Source organism: Hemitrygon akajei, chromosome 8 (genome assembly GCF_048418815.1).
Source record: "Hemitrygon akajei chromosome 8, sHemAka1.3, whole genome shotgun sequence".
Taxonomy (NCBI): domain Eukaryota; kingdom Metazoa; phylum Chordata; class Chondrichthyes; order Myliobatiformes; family Dasyatidae; genus Hemitrygon; species Hemitrygon akajei.
The window spans coordinates 119,979,259-120,001,459 of record NC_133131.1 but is presented as its reverse complement, the minus strand read 5'-3'; the positions used below and the strand labels follow the sequence as shown (position 1 = coordinate 120,001,459).

The window sequence follows — 22,201 nt, the reverse complement described above, 5'->3', positions numbered from 1 at the left end:
TAAATTGTATACATTATAAAATAGAGAGCCATTTTAAAGAAAGGGAAGTGAAACTGGTTTGACTATAAGATTTATCTGCCAAGGAGTGGGGAGAAATAAAATTGGAATTAAATCAATTAACATCTTTGTAATTTCAGAGTAAAAGTGGCACAGCAACTGCAAATGTATGTAGCTATATCCGGCAACTGTCTGAAATTCTATCCAAAAGGTTGCATGTAGTTCACTGGACTTTACTGCAAATGTAATTGATGCTTTTGAGGCAGACGATATATTTAGCATGTAAAAAGTTTACATTATAAATGGGGATGAAGGAATTTATAGTGGGGGGGAAAGGTGACAAATGAGACAGAAAAATAGAGGATCTAAGATTTTGAACATAAGGTGCTAAAAATAAGTTAGATTCCTATTTTCATCTACAAGTTCCAACTTTTCTATATTTGAGCAATAGTAGCAGCTCATTTAGCAAAAACACACCGGCACTTTGCTCTGCTGAGGGATTTGGACGCTGAGTGTGACCACATAACTGTAGCTGAGCCAGATGGAGTTGTTACCAAAGAGCAAAGTGAGCCAGTACTCACACTCAGGATCATCTGCACAAGGAGTGAGATTCATCAAAAATTATTTTTTCCACTTATTTGATGTAATGAGACCCACAGATGACATAGAGCAATTTTGCCCAATGCGAGATCTTTTCACAGAGCACAAAAGTGAAAAGGAACTTTAATGTTGCATTCTCACTTGTCTGCTAGTGAATAAGTATTTGTCCCCCTGCCAGTTGCTGCAATCCAAAATATGTGAGGCTATGCGCTCTTGTTGAAAGAAATAAATACTTTGTATACAGGGAGGTCTGGATTTCTTTTAAAGACTTGAACTGTTTAGTGTTTCAGATTTATAGCTAAACCCTTTTTATGTTTCTTTCCAAAAGGATCAATATACCTATTTTCAGATAAACTGGGTATATTAGGCTGAAACAAAAATACAGAAATTTGAAGCAATGGAAAGAAATAACAAATGTACTCAGCTTTTAAAAATATTTCAGTGAGTAATATATATCTGATATATAATACATTTAAGAGTGATGACAAATACAGACTTAAATTTTGTGAAATGAAATAGTGCTGCCTTGAGTGAGAGTTGTTCACTGTATTTTCTATTAAGAACATTTTTGACATTTAAGTGAATAAATCTTTCTCCAAGTTACAGAGAACTCGGCTTTGATTTTCATATCTGGAAAGGAATGCTGAGAAGCATGGAGTAAGAAAAGCTTCTTTATCAACTTTGATGTGTATCATTCAAATAACCCAGCAGCTTTTTGTACTACCGCTAAATTCTGCAGATGGTGTTCAACTATCCTTAATGTTCAGCCATTCGATTATTAACCCAAGTCTACAAGAAGATACTTGATTTGCTTTTAATGTGGTATACAAGAGCAGTGAAATTAAACTACAAACCAAACAAGCATTCACTTAAAAAAAATTGTTTCCGAATAAACTGAAGTGCTATTTTGGTTTAATTTTGCTTGCAAGTTCCTGCTATATTTCATTAGGAAATGATGTATCATTTCCTTTTCCTCATTTCAGCACACATTTTATTTCTAAATACTACACACAAAACAGCTTCAAGGTTTCTGCTATATTTGGAGATGGCTTATACTATACAACAGTAGGCAATCCTCCCATGGGCACAGACTCACACAGCAAAAGCTTACAGAAAACTTTCAGAAACAGACTTGCTGCCAATGACGCTGGTATTTTTCTTGACTAACTTTCTCATTTCAACAGTACCAAGTGAAAAGTTGAGATTTAAAAAGAAAACTGCTATACTCAAACAATCCTTCTCAGAGAAGTGCATTGCTAACAAGTCAAATCCAATTCATTGCTGTCTGTATTCACATATACCTAATGAAAGTATAGAATATTTACTTCCTGGTAACACTCCGAGACCACCTCCTGCAGGCTAGGCATCATCTATGGAAAAGAGCAAACAGTCGACTTTTCAGACGGAAACCCTTCAGCAGGACTCCAAAGGGTCTTGGCCTGAAACGTTAACTGCTTATCTTTGCCATAGATGCTGCGTGGCCTGCTGAGCTCCTCCAGTGTTTTGTGTGTTGCTTTGGACTTCCAGCACCTGCAGATCTTCATGTGTTTGTAGAATTGGTAAGCCTCGATTGAAAACACAGATCAATGGAATTGCCATCCCAGTTGCCAGTGGGTTGGTTCACATGCAGTTGAGTACTTAAGGCTTATTAATCAAGAATGCACATAAATGGTTTGTGAGAATGGTTTGATGGTTACAGGATTAATAGAAACAAATATGGTAAAATGGTTATTGGATTGTACCTACAATAACAATCTATATGATGTCAATACTGGTTTTATAATTAAACTAGTAATCTAGAGGGCTGCATAATAACTCAGATATTAGTTCAAGTCCTAACACAGGAGCTGGAGAACTTAAAATTTAGTAATTAAATAAATACAAAATATAAGTCATTTACCAGTAACAGTGACCCCCATACAGACTCATGAAATTCGATCTTGATCAATACAACCTCTTGAGGAAATTCTCCCATCCTTATCTAATCTAGCCTCGGTATTTAACTGTTCTTTGAAGTGGTACACCAAACTCCTGTTTTATGAACTTAAAAAAAAACAGATATATGACCAGGCATCAACCTATTGCAGCTGACATAACACTGAGCATTTCTGATGCTGTAAAGAACTTATGGAGATATATCAGCATTAGGAAAGCTGTCCCACACACACGGGAAACAGCACAGTGTTATGTTCACATTCCCAGAATAGGACCATTCATCCTCACTCCCAAGACACCCGATTGCCAACCTTAGTTTTTCTTGTTCCATTGGGAAGCCAGATCCAAAAAGAAAAAGCACAGCAACATTGTCAGTGGCATTTGGGGCTTCTGGTGACTGGACTGCATGAATGCTCATAACATATGATCACAAGGAAACTTTCTGCTGAGAAATACTCACTGTCTGCCCTCAGATGATGAATCATACTCATTCACAGTGAAGACCACTTACCTGAAATATTTCATATAGGAAGAAAGGATCTGTAATTCAGTTGGCAAGACAATCAACATCTAACACTGATTGCGTTCTGCTGTCAGATAAGGCAAGCAGCTCATGAAAAGGGATACAAGACCAGGGAAAAAAAATCTGCTTGACCCAGCGCATGTCAAACTGCTGACTCAGATGCATCTATAGAGGAACACAAATTCCACCACTATCTTACATTTGCAATTTTCTAAATGAATCTAGCAGCTTACATGTTAAATTAGTAATGAAATAGATAACTAATCTCTTCTGTCTACACAAAGTCCACATCCTTCCACTTTTCTCTCATTTGTATGCCTATTTAAACATCTTTTAAAAGTCTGTTGACATTTCTGCCTCTATCACCACTTCAGGCAGCACATTTCAGACCTCCACCACTCTGTGAAAAGAACACTTGCCCTTCAAACCTACTTTGAAATTATCCCCTCTCACCTTAAATGCATACCCTCTGTATTTTGACATCTCAACCCTTGGAAAAAGATATTGTCTGTCTAGTCTATCTATGCCTCTCATAATCTTATAAACTTCTATCAGATCTCCCCTCAGCTTCCGCCACATCAGAGAAAACCAAATAGGAAAGAAGAATTAGGTCATTTGGCCCATTGAGTCTGCTCTGACATTTCATCATGGCTGGTCCAATTTTTCTCTCTGCCCCAATCTCCTGCCTTCTCCTCATATCCCTTCATCTCTGACCAATCAAGAATCTATCAACCTCTGCCTTAAGTATAAAGATTGGGCCTTCCCAGCTGCCTTTGGCTAAGAATTCCACAGATTCAGCACTCCCTGGCTAAAGAAATTTCTCCTCATCACCATTCTAAAAGGACACCGCTCTATTCTGAGGCTACATCCTCTGGTCTTAGACTCTCCCGCTAGAGATAACAACCCATGTTTGTCCAATCTCTTGTTATAACACATGCATCTAATCCTGGTAACATTCTGGTAAACTTCTGCACTCTCACCAAAGCCTCAACATCCCTCCTATAAAGGGACGACCAGAACTGTGTGCAATACTCCAGATGCAGCCTAACTAGAATTTTATAAAGCTGCAACATAACTTCCTGCCTTTTGAACTCAACACCCTGATTAATAAAGGCAAGCATGCCACATGCTTCTTAACCAGCCTTATCGACCTGTGTAACAACTTTTACAAAATTATGAAGTAGCACTCCAACATCCCTCCATTCATCAACACTGTTAAGGGTCTTGTCTCTTTACATTTGACCTACCAAGGTACAACACTTCACATCTGGCTGGGTTAAACTCCATCCGCCATTTTTCTGCCCATATCTGCAACTGATCTATACCTCATTATATTCTTTGCTAGTCTTCTATGCTAACCACACCACCAATCTTCATATCATCTGCAAACGTACTAACCCATCCGCCTACATTTTCATCCAGGTCACTTTATACATCACAAACAGCAGAAATCCCAGTATAGGATTCCCGCTGAACACCACTAATCACAGACTTTCAGCTAAAATAAGTCACTTTGACCACTACTACGGGCAAGCCAGTTCTGAACCCAAACGGCCAGTTCAGCATGGATCCCATGAATCTTCTGCATAAGTATCCTAAAAGGGACCTTGTCAAACAGCTTACTAAAATCCATGCAGACAACATCCACAGTTCTACCTTCATCACTCACCCTTGTCACCTTGTCAAAAAACTCCAGATAGTAAGTCATGATTTGCCCCACACAAAGCCATACTGGCTCTACCAAATCCCATCACTAAGAATTTCCTCTAGTAACTTCCCTACCACTGACGTGACACTCACCAGTCTATTCTATCCTGGATTATCCCTCGTTCCCTTCTTGAATAATAAACATTTGCTACTCGCCAGTCCTGCTGAACCTCACCTGTGGCTAGAGAGGACATGGAGATACTGGTCAAGGCCCCAGAAAACTCTTCTCTTGCTTCTCTAGATACCTGGGATATACCCCATTAGGTCCAGGGGGCTTCTCCTCTTTAAGAGACTCAACACGACCTCTTTCTTTACTTCAAAAATTTCACTGAAGAATGCAGAAAGGGATGCAAAAGTAGCATCAAATCTAAAAATCAGGTGAAGTAGTAACACAAGTCCATGCATATGGTAAACAGTAGAAGCAGCAAGCTTTAGAGCACAGGGTCCCAACCCTTTTTAATGCCATGGACAAATACCAGTAAGCAAGGGTTAGGTTAGGAACCACAGGTTAGGAAACCTTGCTTTAGAGGGAACTAAGTGGAATTCATAATGAGAGAACACATTCAGCTGTGGAGGCCAAGTCATTGGGTATATTTAAAGCTCAGGTTGATTAGTAAGGGTGTCAAAGGTTATGGGGAGAAGCCAAGAGAATAAGGCTGAGAGGGGGGAAAAAAATCAGCCATGATCAAATGGTGGAGCAGACTTGATGGGCCGAAAGGCCTAATTCTGCTCCTGTGTCTTGGGGTCTGAAGTGTTTCTAAAACTAATGGATCGGACCAAGGCCCTCATGGTCTACAAAATACATTTATGGGGAAAACAGTGAACATTCTGCCGAGATGATTCATCTCCACCATTCTCAACCATCTTTCGTTGTAGAAACAATGACTGATTTTATAAGCAAGGTTCTTTGGAACTAAGCTGTGTTCAATGCTGCTTGATAATCAAAGACAGTCATATATTTAAGAGGAAGTTAGATATGGCCCTTGTGGCTAAAGGGATCAGGGGGTATGGAGAGAAAGCAGGTACAGGGTTCTGAGTTGGATGATCAGCCATGATCATACTGAATGGCGGTGCAGGCTTGAAGGGCCAAATGGCCTACTCCTGCACCTATTTTCTATGTTTCTATCTTAGCTCCAGAAGCAACTGTCTTTTTTTGTCTGTCTCTTATTTTAGGGCAAATAATGAATTAACCTATAGCAGGTGATTCTGGCGAACCATATTGTGAAATAGGCAGGAGACTACCTGTGAATAAGACTGATCCACTTCCATCATTCTGAAGCTTGAGAGCAGAATGATGCAGCAGCAACTGGCCTGTATTTGTTCTGCTCAAATCAATAGTTTCCAAAAGATAACCTAAACTACCTCTGCTTGATCTAGAGTTGGGATTGTCTTGAAACAGTGCATAGATGGTGGCTACTATCAGTTTAAATATCTTGGGGTATTACTGGAGCCTTAGCCTTTTAAACCCCTTGCACTCGACGCAGTTTAAAGACGGCAAGACAGTGGCTATATTTCATTAGGAGTTTGAAGAGATTTGGCATGCCATCAAATACACTCAAAAACTTCTATAGATGTACCATGGAGAGCATTACAAAGTACCCAGGACATCTTTAGGGAGTGGTGTCTCAGAAAGGCAGTGTCCATTATTAAGGACCTCCAGCACCCAGGGCATGCCCTTTTCTCACTGTTACCATCAGGTAGGAGGTACAGAAGCTTGAAGGCACACACTCAGTGATTCAGGAACAGCTTCTTCCCCTCTGCCATCCAATTCCTAAATGGATGTTGAACCCATGAACACTACCTTACTTCTTTTAAATATACCATATTTCTGTTTTTTTTTGCATGATTTTAAATCTATTCAATATAGAACATAGAACAGTACAGCACAGTACAGGCCCTTCGGCCCACAATGTTGTGCCGACCCTCAAACCCTGCCCCCCATATAACCCCTACCTTAAATTCTTCCATATACCTGTCTAGTAGTCTCTTAAACTTCACTAGTGTATCTGCCTCCACCACCGACTCAGGCAGTGCATTCCACACACCAACCACTCTCTGAGTGAAAAACCTTCCTCTAATATCCCCCTTGAACTTCCCACCCCTTACCTTAAAGCCATGTCCTCTTGTACTGAGCAGTGGTGCCCTGGGGAAGAGGCGCTGGCTGTCCACTCTGTCTATTCCTCTTAATATCTTGTACACCTCTATCATGTCTCCTCTCATCCTCCTTCTCTCCAAAGAGTAAAGCCCTAGCTCCCTTAATCTCTGATCATAATCCATACTCTCTAAACCAGGCAGCATCTTGGTAAATCTCCTCTGTACCCTTTCCAATGCTTCCACATCCTTCCTATAGTGAGGCGACCAGAACTGGACACAGTACTCCAAGTGTGGCCAAACTAGAGTTTTATAGAGCTGCATCATTACATCGCATCTCTTAAACTCTATCCCTCGACTTATGAAAGCTAACACCCCATAAGCTTTCTTAACTACCCTATCTACCTGTGAGGCAACTTTCAGGGATCTGTGGACATGTAGCCCCAGATTCCTCTGCTCCTCCACACTACCAAGTATCCTGCCATTTACTTTATACTCTGCCTTGGAGTTTGTCCTTCCAAAGTGTACCACCTCACACTTCTCCGGGTTAAACTTCATCTGCCACTTCTCAGCCCATTTCTGCATCCTATCAATGTCTCTCTGAAATCTTTGACAATCCTCTACACTGTCTACAACACCATCAACCTTTGTGTCGTCTGCAAACTTGCCAACCCACCCTTCTAACCTCACATCCAGGTCGTTAATAAAAATCACAAAAAGTAGAGGTCCCAGAACAGATCCTTGTGGGACACCACTAGTCACAACCCTCCAATCTGAATGTACTCCCTCCAGCACGACCCTCTGCCTTCTGCAGGCAAGCCAATTCTGAATCCACCTGGCCATATTTCCCTGGATCCCATGCCTTCTGACTTTCTGAATAAGCCTACCGTGTGGAACCTTGTCAAATGCCTTACTAAAATCCATGTAGATCACATCCACTGCACTACCCTCATCTATATGCCTGGTCACCTCCTCAAAGAACTCTATCAGGCTTGTTAGGCACAATCTGCCCTTCACAAAGCCATGCTGACTGTCCCTGATCAGACCATGATTCTCTAAATGCCCATAGATCCTATCTCTAAGAATCTTTTCCATCAGCTTTCCCACCACAGATGTAAGGCTCACTGGTCTATAATTACCTGGATTATCCCTACTACCTTTTTTGAACAAGGGGACAACATTCGCCTCCCTCCAATCCTCCGGTACCATTCCCATGGATAACGAGGACATAAAGATCCTAGCCCGAGGTTCAGCAATCTCTTCCCTTGCCTCGTGGAGCAGCCTGGGGAATATTCCATCAGGCCCCGGGGACTTAACCATCCTAATGGATTTTAACAACTCCAACACCTCCTCTCCCTTAATATCAACATGCTCCAGAACATCAACCTCACTCATATTGTCCTCACTGTCATCAAGTTCCCTCTCAGTGGTGAATACCGAAGAGAAGTATTCATTGAGGACCTCGCTCACTTCCACAGCCTCCAGGCACATCTTCCCACTTTTATCTCTAATCGGTCCTACCTATACAATATACGATATATGTATACTATAATTGATTTACTTATTTATCATTATTTTTTTCTTCTATTTTATGTATTGTGTTAGAAAACAGAAACATAGAAAACCTACAGCACAATACAGGCCCTTCGGCTCACAAAGCTGTGCCGAACAGGTCCCTACCTTAGAACTACCTAGGCTTTACCCATAGCCCTCTATTTTTCTAAGCTCCATGTAGCCATCCAGGAGTCTCTTAAAAGACCCTATCGTTTCCGCCTCCACCACCGCTGCCGGAAGCCCATTCCACACCTTCACCACTCTCTGCGTAAAAAAAACTTACCCCTGACATCCCCTCTGTACCCACTTCCAAGCACCTTAAAACTATGTCCTCTCGTGCTAGCCATTTCAGCCCTGGGGAAAAGCCTCTGACTACCCACACGATCAATGCCTCTCATTATCTTGTACACCTCTATCAAGTCACCTCTCATCTTCCGTTGCTCCAAGGAGAAAAGGCCAAGTTCACGCGACCTGTTCTCATAAGGCATGCTCCCCAATCCAGGCAACATCCCTGTAAATCTCCTCTGCACCCTTTCTATGGTTTCCACATCCTTCCTGTAGTGAGGAGACCAGAACTGAGCACAGTACTCCAGGTGGGGTCTGACCAGGGTCCTATACAGCTGCAATATCACCTCTCGGCTCCTAAACTCAATCCCACTGTATTGAACTGCAGCTGCTGCTAAGTTAACAAATTTCATGTCACATGCTGGTGATAATAAACATAATTCTGATTCCCTGCTGTTTCTTGAACTGAACTGAATTGCTTGATCTTGTCAGAAATTCTCTTACAGAAGCATTGTGATCAGCATTATCCTGATGAAGCCTGGTGAGGCATTTAAAACAGAATCTGAGATATCAAGAGTAATGGAGCTGCCAACATCACCATGAAATGCACAGCTAAACTAAACCTTCTTAAATCATTGTACTTACCACTTTTTTCCAGTCGATTCTGTCCACTTTTTGTCTCAGAGAAGTACCCAATATAATTAACAGCAGTAAAGTCAGGAAGAAGGCGCTGCAGCTGACAAACTCGAAGAAATAAAGTGCATGACAGATGTTGCAGATTGCCACCACCTCTTCCAGAACAAAGGCGAGAAATGAAAAGACCTATTCAGGAACAAACCAGAAGAGAAACTCAAATATACTACTTGCAAGTCTTGCAGTGATACAAATACAAATATTAGAGTCACAAAATTATGAAGGCAGACTCACACAGCATAGGACAGGCTCTTCTGTCCACCACAACTAATCCCACTTGCCTGATTTAAATCCATTTATCTAGTTTAGTTTCTGTTAGACATTATTAGGAATATTTTCATCAATTGGGGTTAATAATGGCCACATGCAGATTAAATCACCCTCTTTCCTGTGTCAAAATGTCAATCTCAAGACAACTCCTTGTTGCGGTATTGTTAGTTTTCCATTTCTTTGATAGCCAGCTTGGTGTTTTTGTTTAAAAAAAGACAACAAAGTTGATATTGTCCAAATTTCACATAATTTATTACCTGGGCAATTATCAGTTAGACCGATAAGAAAGCAAGCAGAAATAGGCCAATCAGCTCATTGAGCCTGCTCCGCCATTCCTGCACGACTGATTTATTATCCCTCTCAACCCCATTCTCCTGCCTTCTCCCCGAGTCCTTTGACACCCTGACTAATCAAGAACCCATCAACCTCCGCTTTCAATATTTGAACACGAGATGTGTGAAGCCTGTGTGTTAACCAGCAATGCTAAGGCTCCAAATATTCCCAATAATCATCTCAGTCATGTTTCAGTTTTAAATGAGAGGATGATTTATTTTTTCCTACTCAGATCTTCATTCCAATTACTTAAGATGCTCAAGGATTGTTCCTACTCTACTGTGCACAAATTATTCAACAAGAAAAATAGCAAAAGCATACTGAAAACTAATGGTGGTAAAATTCTTCACAGCAGTTAAATATTACCTTACAGTGACATTTTTTGTTATAAGATTTGAACGTGCACAAAACCAGGAGGGCTGGAAGAATCATCGGAGTGCACACTGTAACTGTTGATGAACAATCCCTCCCTGAGCATCATGTATGAATTTTTTTGTATTTTGCACTTATCATCAGTAAGTAACGTCTGACCCCCAACAACACCCACCCCCCCCCCCCACCCCGAGCACTTACACGTATTTCTAACTTGGTAGTCATATTTTCCAAAGTTAATTGTTCTCCCACCTGTCTATCCAGCTGCCTCAAGCCATCCACCATCTCTCCTGGCTTGTCTTCTCCACTACCCTCCCATCCAGACTGGTAGGACTAGGCCCAAACTCATTCCCAGCAACATCTTAGCTGTTGCGGAGCACTCACAGAACCAAAGAGAATAATGTGATCCTTTTGCTCAGCAAACAATTGGAATTACGCCTGTTTTCATTCATTGCTCAAACTGAGCATTAAACCTGGCTACTGAGCAATAGATAATGAGGATACAGGTAGCTCCTTAGGTTGCGACAGGACTCTATTCCCGAGAACCGTTTGTAACCCAAATTGTGCACAAGTCGGAAATGAACGACAGCAGTGTGTGGGACTACAGAAACACCTGCGACAGAAGAGCGAGCAGGCGTGAGATAAACGGCTGTCAGCTGGCTTGATTACTTTATGCATGAGTGAGTCTGCTCAGCTCTGCTTGGCACTAGCCCGTGACTCGAGTGGAGGTGGAGGGGTGGAGAGAAGAAGCGTGCGGAAGTGCCCTGTTCCTTTCCACCCAACAGAAGATGCTTGCAGCCCTACGGCAGCTGGCAAATCTGCCCTGCTTTGCCATGGCCATTCATTCGTAATAGTTACCCATAAGCATTTGGAACTTAGGAAATGAGATGCAAAGCATTAGATCCCAAGTGAGCACTGTGGCACCTATGACATCTCTGGAATCCAGTTGTAACCTGGGGTCTGCCTGTATCCTCACTATCCATTGTACAGTAGCCCAGTTCAACACTCAGCTTCAGCATGCACTTCTTCCATTTTTTACATGCAGTGAACAAAATGTGCAGCTTGAGAAAAGTCTTGCCATCGTCCTTGGGGTTGATCAGCACATGGAAAATGCCATAAACATGGAATAGTATTGGAGAGCAACTCACTTGGAAGGCAACATGTTGCAAAAACTGATCTTAATTCCTCAACACTTCACCCATTACTTCAAACATTGAGTGATTGTCTACTAGAGTGAGGAAATGTTTTTCATCGAGTTTGAAAAAGATATAGGTGTATTCTCTGGATATTCCAGTTGACCATTTCCACAGAGCACTAACTGGACTGTTTCATTTACACCTCCATTACTTGACAAGAGTATAGAACCATGAAAGCGACACAGAATGGTACTGTTTCTCGGGAGCTGTCATCGTGGTAAATCATCCTTTGGGCTCAAAACCGTTTAGACCATCCCTCCATGGTGGACTTTGACAATGGCATTAACGAAGACCACATCAATCACACTTGAGGATGCTGACTTTTATAGTCACAGACCATCTGGATGAAGGGGCAAGAGTGGAGTTGTGGGGAATGTTGAAATAAATCACTTGCAAATAAAATAAAAAGCTTCAGTTATGCTCACACTGTTAAGCAGGTGAGATAAGTGCATTGAATTAGTCTACAAAAAATGTGGGTGTGGTTAATCACGTTAAAGGCTCCAGAAAGACAGAAGATTTCTGATATGGTTAATGTAGTTTCAATGTTGTGACGAGGCTGTAAATTTGATTAAAAACTTTGAAAGCTGGAATAAAACAGCAAAGGTGAATCAACAACTTCAATAAAAACATTAATTTCAAAGTAATTTTGAGTGTAAGGACCCACAATGGCAGGCCATTTACAAAGTTACATTGTGTACATAACAGTATTTTTAAAGCAATTACATGGCATATAGCACCACCTAGTGCACAGAAACTTAATTCATTGCAGAGAATTCAATTTGCTGACATAATCTTTAATTTCATGGTTTCTGATAATGGTGAATATGATAGTTCCCCAAGATTTGAGATTATACCCCGATTTGAAACTAGAAAGGTCTAAGCAGATTGAGCAACCTTAACTACAAAAGTCACCCCTATGGCTCTGCTCAAAATGAGCAGAATAAATGAAAAAATACAGTTCTTTTATCAAGCATAAATTTGTGTAATATAGCCCTAGCTGTTCCTGATCTAATAATGTATTTGCTTTATTCTTAAAATGAGTCATTTTATTAGTTATTATACCCATTCATTCAACTTACAAGAAGTGTTAGTTACTGGCAACTTCCCATTTAATAACTCTATTAATGGCTTCTGAACTGAAGAAGCATTTAAGAGACAACCATATATAGTCACATACAGACAAGACCAGAAAAGGCGGCAGATTTCTTCCCCCCAGGGAAAACAGTGAACCCAATTGATTCTTTCAACAATTCTCTGGTCCTGGTCTCATGGTTATTATTATTGATATTAGCTTTTACAACAAAAACTAAATTATTTAGTTACATGAATTGAATTTTCTTAAATGCTATGGTGGGATTTAAATCCTATCCATGGACCAAAGACCCACAGCTCTGACTACTGGTTCATTAACTATCTGGTTACCGCAAGGTATTGGAAACACCCCATATTATTTCTGCTAGTGCAGACTCAAAACTTTCTTTCATCGAACCCAGTACACACAATGAACTTGAGGCAGTGCCAAATTTTACACAATACAATTCCTGCAAATTTTAAGATTTACCAACTTAATAGCTTTATACGATTTTGTAACCAGTCATAATTGAACCGGTTGCTGATTCGGGGCATGGCTACGTACCAAGTCTTTTTTATGGAAACGTAGCCCCCTCACTGGGCTCCTATAGAAACTTGACTCATTGCCAGCTCCAGGGACAACCATGGGAGTCAACGGTGAGAAGGCCACCTTTCATAAACAATTTATGTCTAGGGTCAGGATGATTTGGGGTTCAACCAAACAGGAACATCGTGATGTTCCGATCAAAGAAACCTCGATTTGAGCGAATGCTGTGTAAACACTGCCCATACACAATTGTCAGTGGGTGAGAAGTAATTAATCGTGCACTGTATAAAATTATAAAGAAAGTATATTTAGAAATTTCAGCTTTATTGCACAGTTAGTAGAAAAAAAAGGGAGAAAAATAGAAGGATCCATTACAATTAAACCTATCTAAATGTGCACATTGGAGGAGCTCATCTTGAAGTGTTTTTTTACTCATGCTCTGGACCCATGGTCTACGTGAAAGCACACACCACCTTCCGAACTTTGCTCGAAATCTGTCTCAAGCAAGCGGGCTCTCTCTTTCTGGAGTATTGGCCCTTCCTCCTTGGAGCCATTAATCCGCAGAAAGCACCTTGTGTAACAGGGACGCTCCTTCCCCATGGCATCCTCGGCCATCTTCCCTCCTGTCCCCTCTCAACTCCCGCCAAGAACCCAAACCAGACTGCTGTTCTTCCTCACAATCCTGATTGGCTGACTCACATTCCTGAGTTGGACAATGTGTCCTTATCTCAGTCGAGGCTAAAACACACTTTCCAGCATGGCACACTGCTTTTACAGAAAACTGCTAACATAAACGACCTCACAGCATAGCAGTAGAAATCTTAACCAGGGCAATACTGAAAGAACCTAGAGCTGAGGGAGAGTAGTGGAGTGGATCATATGTTGTTAATCATAAAAGAAGTGCAACCACAGCTGGTGATGCCTTTGGAATAAAAACAACAGATGACAGTGGAAATGGTTTGGTCGGTGACTTGCAAAACATTTTCAATAAAGTCCCTCATTTCAGCATTGGCAAAGCTTTGTTTCTGCAGTATTATCTAATGCATGGTAGAAATCATGCTAAAGAATTTAATTTCTCTTATGTTTTCCCCAAATTAGTCACCAACTGCCACCCTCTGACTCCCCTATAATCATCCTTAAATCAATTTCTTATGTGAGAATGGCAAGATAAGTACACTGGTGCACGACCAGCTGATACATCATACCACCAAGTGGCCAACTATAATCAAGCACTCGAGATACTGCATGACGTCGTCTCCAAACAAGAAACGGTCCATTCCAACAAATTTCAAATCACAGATGGGGGCTCCACCCAGGCTTGTTTGAAGAAAACCCATGCCCAATTACCATCAGCAGCAGTACCAGAGATCCCAAAACACTAGACCACTGTTACAACTAAGATAAGGAATGTCTACCATATTTCAGTAAATCGTATCACTTGGCTGCCCTTTTCCTACCTGCATCAGGTAGGGGCTAAGCAGCAAAGCTCCAGGGATTAGGAAAACAAAGAGGTGGTCGCAGGAGGCAGGGGAGCAGCTACAGGATTGCTTCAAGTGGGTGGTCTGGGCCGTGTTCAAGGACTCATCTGAGGGATAGATCTGTATAAGAAAACCAGGTATGACTTGCAGCGGGCTACTTCAAAAGCTAAGAAGCAATTCTGAGAGGAGTTAGAGGCGACACTGGATGCACGTCAACTTTGGCAGGGTTTGCAGGCCATTACTTTCTATAAAACAAAATCCAACATCATGAATGGCAGCGATGCTTCACTACCAGACCAGTGCAATGGCTTTCATGCCCGCTTTGAAAGGGGGAGTAAAGCCACTGCTACGAGGATCCCTGCAGCATCCTGTGATCCTGTGATCTCTGTCTTGGAGGCCAATGTCAGGCAGTCTTTCAAAAGGGTGAACTCTTGCAAGACGGCAGGCTCCAATGGAGTACCTGGTAAGGTTCTGAAAACCTGTGCCAACCACTGGCAGGGCATTCAAAGACATTTTCAATCTCTCATTGTTATAGTTGGAAGTACCTGCTTCAAAAGGGCAACAATTATACCAGTTCCCAAGAGCAGCACGAGCTGACTTAATGACCATCATCCAGTAGTACTCACATCTACAGTAAAGAAATGCTTTAAGAGGTTGGTCATGGTTACAATCAACACCCATCTCAGGAAGGACCTGGACCCACTGCAATTTGCCCTTCACCACGATAGGTCTCCAGCAGATGCAATCTCAATGGCTCTCCATGCAGCCTGGATAGTGCAAATACCCATGCCGTGATGCTGTTTATTGACTATTGCTCAGCATTTAACACCATCATCCCAACAATCCTGATAGGAAAAGCTAGATAACCTAGCCCTCTGTACCTTCCTCTGCAATTGGATCCTCGACTTCCTAACTGGAAGACCACAATCTGTGCAGATTGGAAATAACATCTCCACCTTGCCGACAATCAACACTGGCTAACCACAAAGGACTCTATGGAAAATCGTGGCAATTCTGGACAATGTTTCTCACCCCCTGCGTGCCACCTTGGCTGAACAGAGGACCACTTTTAGTAATAGACCAAGAAAACTGCGCTGCTCCAAAAAGTGCTCTACGAGGTCATTCTTACCTCAGCCATTAGAATCTATAATGAGTCAATCTAGAGCTGAGGAAGTGACGATCCCCTCCTGTTACACTGTTTGCGGTAACTTTTTAAAAAATTCTTCCCACTTCTCTTCTAATATTTATATCTGTGCACTTGTAAAGCTACTGAGACAACATAATTTATTTTCTGATCAATCTATAACTGTGTTGTTAGGCATAGCTCAAATGCCAACACTAAATTTGCTGGTGAATCAACCACTGTTGGCAGAATTTCAAATGGTGACAAAAGGGCATACAGGACTGAGGTATACCAGTTTGTTGAGTGGAGTCACAGTGACAACCTTGCACTTATCATCAACAAGACCAAAGAGCCGATTCTGGACTTGAGAAACAGTAAGATGGGGAAACACAAACCAATCCTCAGAGGGATTAAAGTGGAGAAAGTGAGCAATTTCAAATTCCCGGCTGTCAATATCTCTGAGGACCTAACCTGGATGCAACTTATTGATGTAGCTATAAAGCAGGCAAGACAGCAACTATATTTCTTTAGGAGTTTGTGGAGAATTGGTTTGTCAACTAAAACACTTGGAAACTTATACAAATGTACCATAGAGAGCGTTCTGATTGGCTGCTTCACCGTCTAGTATGGGGGTGGGGGGGGGGGGCTACTGTATAAGATTGAAGTAAGTTGCAGAAACTTGTAAGGTTAGTCAGCTCTACCATGGATAATAGCCTCCGTAGGAAAGAGGCATCCTTCATTAAGGATCCCCACCACCCTGGACATGCCCTCTTCTCATTGTTACTATCAGGAAGGAGGTACAGAAGCCTGAAGGTACACATTCAGCAATTCAGGAATTACTTCTTCCCCTTTGCCATCCGATTCCTAAATGGACATTGAATCTATGTACATTACCTCTCTACTTTTTATTTTTTGGCACTACTTATTTTAACTTAACTAATTAATAGACATAAATATACTTAATGTAATTCATTTTCCCCCTCTATATCACATATTTCATTGTACTGCTGCTGTAAAGTAAACACATTTCACAACATATGCCAGTGATATAAAACCTGATTCTGAACTTCATGTCCTATCAGTGAAATGATCCCACAAACTATTGATCCACTTTCAAGGACTCATCTCATGTTCTCAATATTTATTGCTTATTTATGTATTTTCAGTTTGTCGTCTTTTGCACGCTGATCGAATTCAGACGTTGGTGTGGCCTGTCACTGATTCTATTCATGGCTCTTGGGTTTACTGAGTATGCCTGCAAGAAAATGAATTTCAGGGTTGCATGTGGTGACATGTATGAACTTTGATAATAGATTTACTCTGAACATCAAACACTGGAACTGAAATAACCAAACATGCACTTTTCCCATAGTTAATATTGTCTACTAGAAGCCCAAGTTCATCTTTCAGGTTCCAGCATCACATTACAAACTTTTCCAAATCTGTTTTAATCTCAAAGACTGAGAACATCCACAGAGTATTTTGTTTGTACTACTAGCCAACTGTGATAAGACAGGATTCAAAGGTGTGTGCTTATTATTAAACAATATACACAAAATGTTAGAGGAACTCAGCAGGTCAGACAGCATCTATGGAGGGAACTAAACACTCAACATTCTGGGTCATGACCCTCATAACTATTTATCCCCTCCATAAATGCTGCCTACCATGCTGAGTTCTTCCATCACTTTATGAGTGTTGCTCAAGATTTCCACCTTCTGCGGAATCTCATGTCTGTATGACATAGATTATATCTCGGATTAGTGGCATACATTGTCAATGTATTTAGGTGATCTTGACCAAATTAAGTAACAGTTATTACCCTCAACCATCAGGATCTTGAACTACAAGGGATAACCCCACTCACCCCAATACTGAACTGCTTCCATAACCAACAGACTCACTTTCAAGGACTTTTCATCTTATATTCTTGATATTTGTTGCTTATTTAATTATTATCTTTTGTATTTACAGTTTGTCACCTTTTGCACACAAGTGTTTTTGTCTGACTCGTATGCAGACTTGCATTTTGTTGTGTTTCTTTGTTCTTACCATGAATGCCCACAAGATGGCGGCATGCTCAGACACAGTGGCCTCTTGGGGGCCAACCAAAGGTGATTTTATCTTTTTTGTGATCGCAAGACAATGCTGGAATTTAAGACCTTTGACCCAATCAGCAAGCTGCTCATCAGTATAGACGAGCTGGCGTCAGAGTTCGTGTGCAAAGGTGGCATGCTGTGTAACAGCGGGTGATTGTCTTAGACTCTTATCATGCGATCGCCAGACCTGGTTGGAAGTTGATCATGTAAGATGATGCAGGCCCACTTCCCTGTTTGTTGGTGCAACAGGTGGAGGGGGAGCTACGTGGTCTTGGTTGTAGCGAGGATTAGGCCTCAAGCAGTAGGCTTGCCTGCTGCTGCAGTCCAGGAGAGGAGACGCTGGAGGTGGTGTAGCGCAGTGTCCATGCTCAGTTGGAGACTGACATCAATTAGTCTGCCCCCCAGTGCTTGATTGGTAGAATGACAAGCTGGACTGCACACGTTCATCTGGGGACTGCCAGGAACTGTTCCCCCACACCCTCTCCCACCATTCCCATTACCCCCTCTCATCTTATCTCCTTCCATGCACATCACCCCCCTCTGGTGCTCCTCCCCTTCCCTTTCTTCCATGACCTTCTGTCCTCTTATCACATTCCCCCTTCTCCAGCCCTTTATCTCTTTCACCAATAGACTTCCCAGCTCTATCCTTCACCCCTCTTCCCTCTCCCAGTTTCACCGATCACCTACCACCTCGTATTTCTTCCTCCCTTCCCACTTACTCCGACCTCTCATCTTTTTTCCTCCAGATCTGATGAAGGGTCTCGGCCTGAAACATCGACTCTATCCTTTTCCATAGATGCTGCCTGGCCTGCTGAGATCCCCCAGCATTGTGTGTGTGTTTGAAGGGATGACACAAATCGGAGAGAAACAAAGTGAAGATACTGCTCTTCCAAAAGCTAGCATATCCACAGCTAAAAGGTTCAAGACATGAATAAACAACTTACTAAATGAATCATGTCCTCTTTTAATGGTAAAAGTCTAGAGGGAACAGATGGGAAATACCATACCTAATGACATTGACATGTTCAGGAAACTCTTCTACCAAAATGAAACTATTATTGTTTGAGTCAACTTCTGTATTATACAGATAAGCAACGTCCAATGCTCACACAAACATGTCCACATTTCTAATACTGAACACAAAATTAATTGAATAGAATGCACAGTCAGAAGAATCTAGACCAAGATAGAATTTAAAACGCAAACACGAGGAAATCTGCAGATGCTTGAAATTAAAGCAATACACACAAAATGCTGGTGGAACACAGCAGGCCAGGCAGCATCTACAGGGAGAAGCACTGTCGACGTTTTGGGCTGAGACCCTTTGTCAGAACTAACTGAAAAAAGAGATAGTAAGAAATTTGAAAGTGGGAGGGGGAGATCCAAAATGATAGAAGAAGACAGGTGGGAGTAGGATGAAGCTGAGAGCTGGAAAGTTGATTGGCAAAAGGGATACACAGCTGGAGAGGGAGAGGATCATGGGATGGGAGGCCTAGGGAGAAAGAAAAAGGGGGAGGGGAGCACTACAGGAAGATGGAGAGCAGGCAAAGAGTGATTGTGAGAGGGACAGAGAGAAAAGAGAAAGGGAGGATAAATAAGGCAACAAGGGGAGGAGGGGCAGTAACGGAAGTTAGAGAAATCAATGTTCATGCCATGCTTGGAGGCTACCCAGATTGAATATAAGGTGTTGTTCCTCCAATCTGAGCGTGGCTTCATCTTGACAGTAGAGGCGGCCATGGATAGACATATCAGAATGAGAATGGGACGTGGAATTAAAATGTGTGGCCACTGGGAGATCCTGCTTTCTCTGGCGGACTGAGCGTAGGTGTTCAGCGAAATGGTCTCCCAGTCTGCGTCGGGTCTCACCAATATATAGAAGGCCACACGGGGAGCACCAGATGCAGTATACCACACCAGCCGACTGATGGAATTTGTTACTTCCAGGACTTTAAGTCTAAAGTTGTAATAGCTTCAACACTCCAAAGACTGCCTTAGTTGAATGTGAACCATCACTACCACTTTCTCAAGGTAACATAGGGAAGGGTAATAAACAGTGGTCTCGCACTAATATCAAAAAGCATAATCACCTGCAGTAGCTCAATAGGCTAGCATACAAAATATACTAAAACCTGCTGTTGGCCAGAAAGAATGACAATCTGCAAATCAGTGAATTCAAATGAATCAAGGACAGTCTTGATTCTTGCAGCATGCTTGGGGATGGAGGCCGTCATTTTGTGAAGACACTCTATTCTCCATTTTGTGAGCTTGACATGCTGGGCTTGATCAATGTGTTAAAGAAGACACAATTCTGGACTGGAGATCATTTCCAAATAAGAAGTTATTTGTGAGATGTTCTCTGATTGGCTATAACATGCAGGTTTGTGAATGTTGGGGTTGATGCCTGCCTGAAGTGATTTGAGCTCTTTGCTGATTGAGAACAAAGAGCCATAAATTATTGACCGTCACTTGATGGGAAGAGGGCAATAAATGGATGCTGGCTTGGAGCAGAGCCAATAGCAAGGCACTAAAGGACAGACACATGACCTGTGGCCAATGACACAGGAATGCAGTATTTGTATTGATAAGGAATGGATATAAAAGTGGATGCTTTGTGTGTGCTGGCAGTGGTAACTTCGAAGAATAACCATCGCAGATACAAGCGTGAGCAACCCTGCGTGAAACACGTGACAAGTGAATCGGGACAACGAGGAACACCTGGCCAGTGTAAACTCCTTTGCCCGGGTAATACCTTTGCTATTCTTTGACTATTAGGAGAGCCGGAGATACTTAGCAGGTGTGCACACAAGGTATTTAGCGTCTGAATTCGTGTACTTGTTAGTTTGAACAATAAAGGCGCTTCTCAGTAAATACAGATCTCTCTGTGCCTCATTAAGGATCGTTATAAGTAGTAGTAGTATTTTTTAACACTGCAGTTACCAGTTATCAACTCTCTCTCAAAACTGGAATTTGAAGATAGAAAGTTAGAAGCTCAAAGATCAGATTTAACATGCTGTACTCTTCTATGCTCTATGTTCTTTAATACTGGATGAAGGCTCCTCATCTAAAAGATAATTTATTTTTACATAGGAGTAAGAACAAACATTAAAAGCTTTTAGACTGTTAATACAATACAAAGATAAAAATGTCTTATGAATATAAAAAACACGAACCAATAAGCAACAAGAAAATTGTAAGCGGCCCACTTGGTTTCAATTCGTGCTTTGATCAGTAACAGGTCACCGAGTCACTGTAAAATGTTTAGCAAGAATAAACTACATCCAATTACACAACATCCCCATCTTGGGGTTTCCTGCAAATATCTTTTAATATTCTGAAAAAAACTCCCCAGAAGAAAAAGTATCCCTAAAACTTGCCCCTTAAACAGTTTGAATTGTATCTGCTGGCACACATAATAGACTGCAGTTGTAATAAAATGGAGACTGCAGTGTCTGGTTGGGTACAGTTGTGAACCCATACAGACATGGGGAAAATATGAAGCACCAAAGATCAGTATTAAACACAAGTCCCTAAAGCTCTAAGCAATCAGCAGTAACAGTTCAGCAACCTTCAATCTGTCATCTTTTATATTTTTGACCAATGTACCATGTGGGAATTTGTAAATGATCCTTTTTTCTATCTCCTCCTCAACTCCAGTTCCTAGCCTTCTCCCTGTAACCTTTGATGCCATGTCCAATCAAGAGCCCATCAATCTCTGCCTTAAATACACCCAATGACTTGGCCTCCACAGTTGCATGTGGCAACAAATTCTACAACTTCACCACCCTTCTGCTAAAGAATTTCTCCACAACTGTTTTGAAAGGGCACCAGTCTATCCTGAGGCTGTGTCCTCTTGTCACAGACTCTCCCACCATGGGGAAACATCCTTTCCACATCTACTCTGTTTAGGCCTTTCAACATTTGAAAGGTTTCAATGAGATTCCACCCCCCCCCCCCCCATCCTTCTGAATTCCAAGTACAGACCCAGAGCCATCAAACATTCCTGGTATGATAACACTTTCATTCCTGGAATCATCCTTGTGAATCTCCTCTGGACCCTCTTCAATGCCTGCACATCTTTTCTAAGATGAGGGGCCCCAAAACAGTTCACAATACTCACCAGTGCCTTATAAAGCCTTAGCATCACATCCTTGCTCTTGTATTCTAGACTTCTTGAAATGAATGCTAACATGGCATTTGCCTTCCTCACCACTGATTCAACCTGCAAGTTAAATTTCAGGCTGTTCTGCATCTGTATCTCAGATTCCTGGATTTTCTCCCCGTTTAGAAAGTAGCCCGCAAATTTATTTCTACTACCAAAGTGCATTAC

General features: G+C 41.7%; 1 protein-coding gene across 2 annotated transcripts in view; it reads right to left on the bottom strand.

Annotated features, from left to right (window-relative positions):
• The window catches only part of LOC140732198 (CKLF-like MARVEL transmembrane domain-containing protein 6), a 67,170-nt gene that overhangs the window by 19,838 nt on the left and 25,131 nt on the right, over positions 1-22,201 (bottom strand). For both annotated transcript variants that reach the window (XM_073054471.1, XM_073054472.1), the window contains exon 3: positions 9,338-9,514. In XM_073054471.1, coding sequence (XP_072910572.1) covers positions 9,338-9,514 — 177 coding nt within the window. The remainder of the gene's footprint in view (positions 1-9,337; positions 9,515-22,201) is intronic.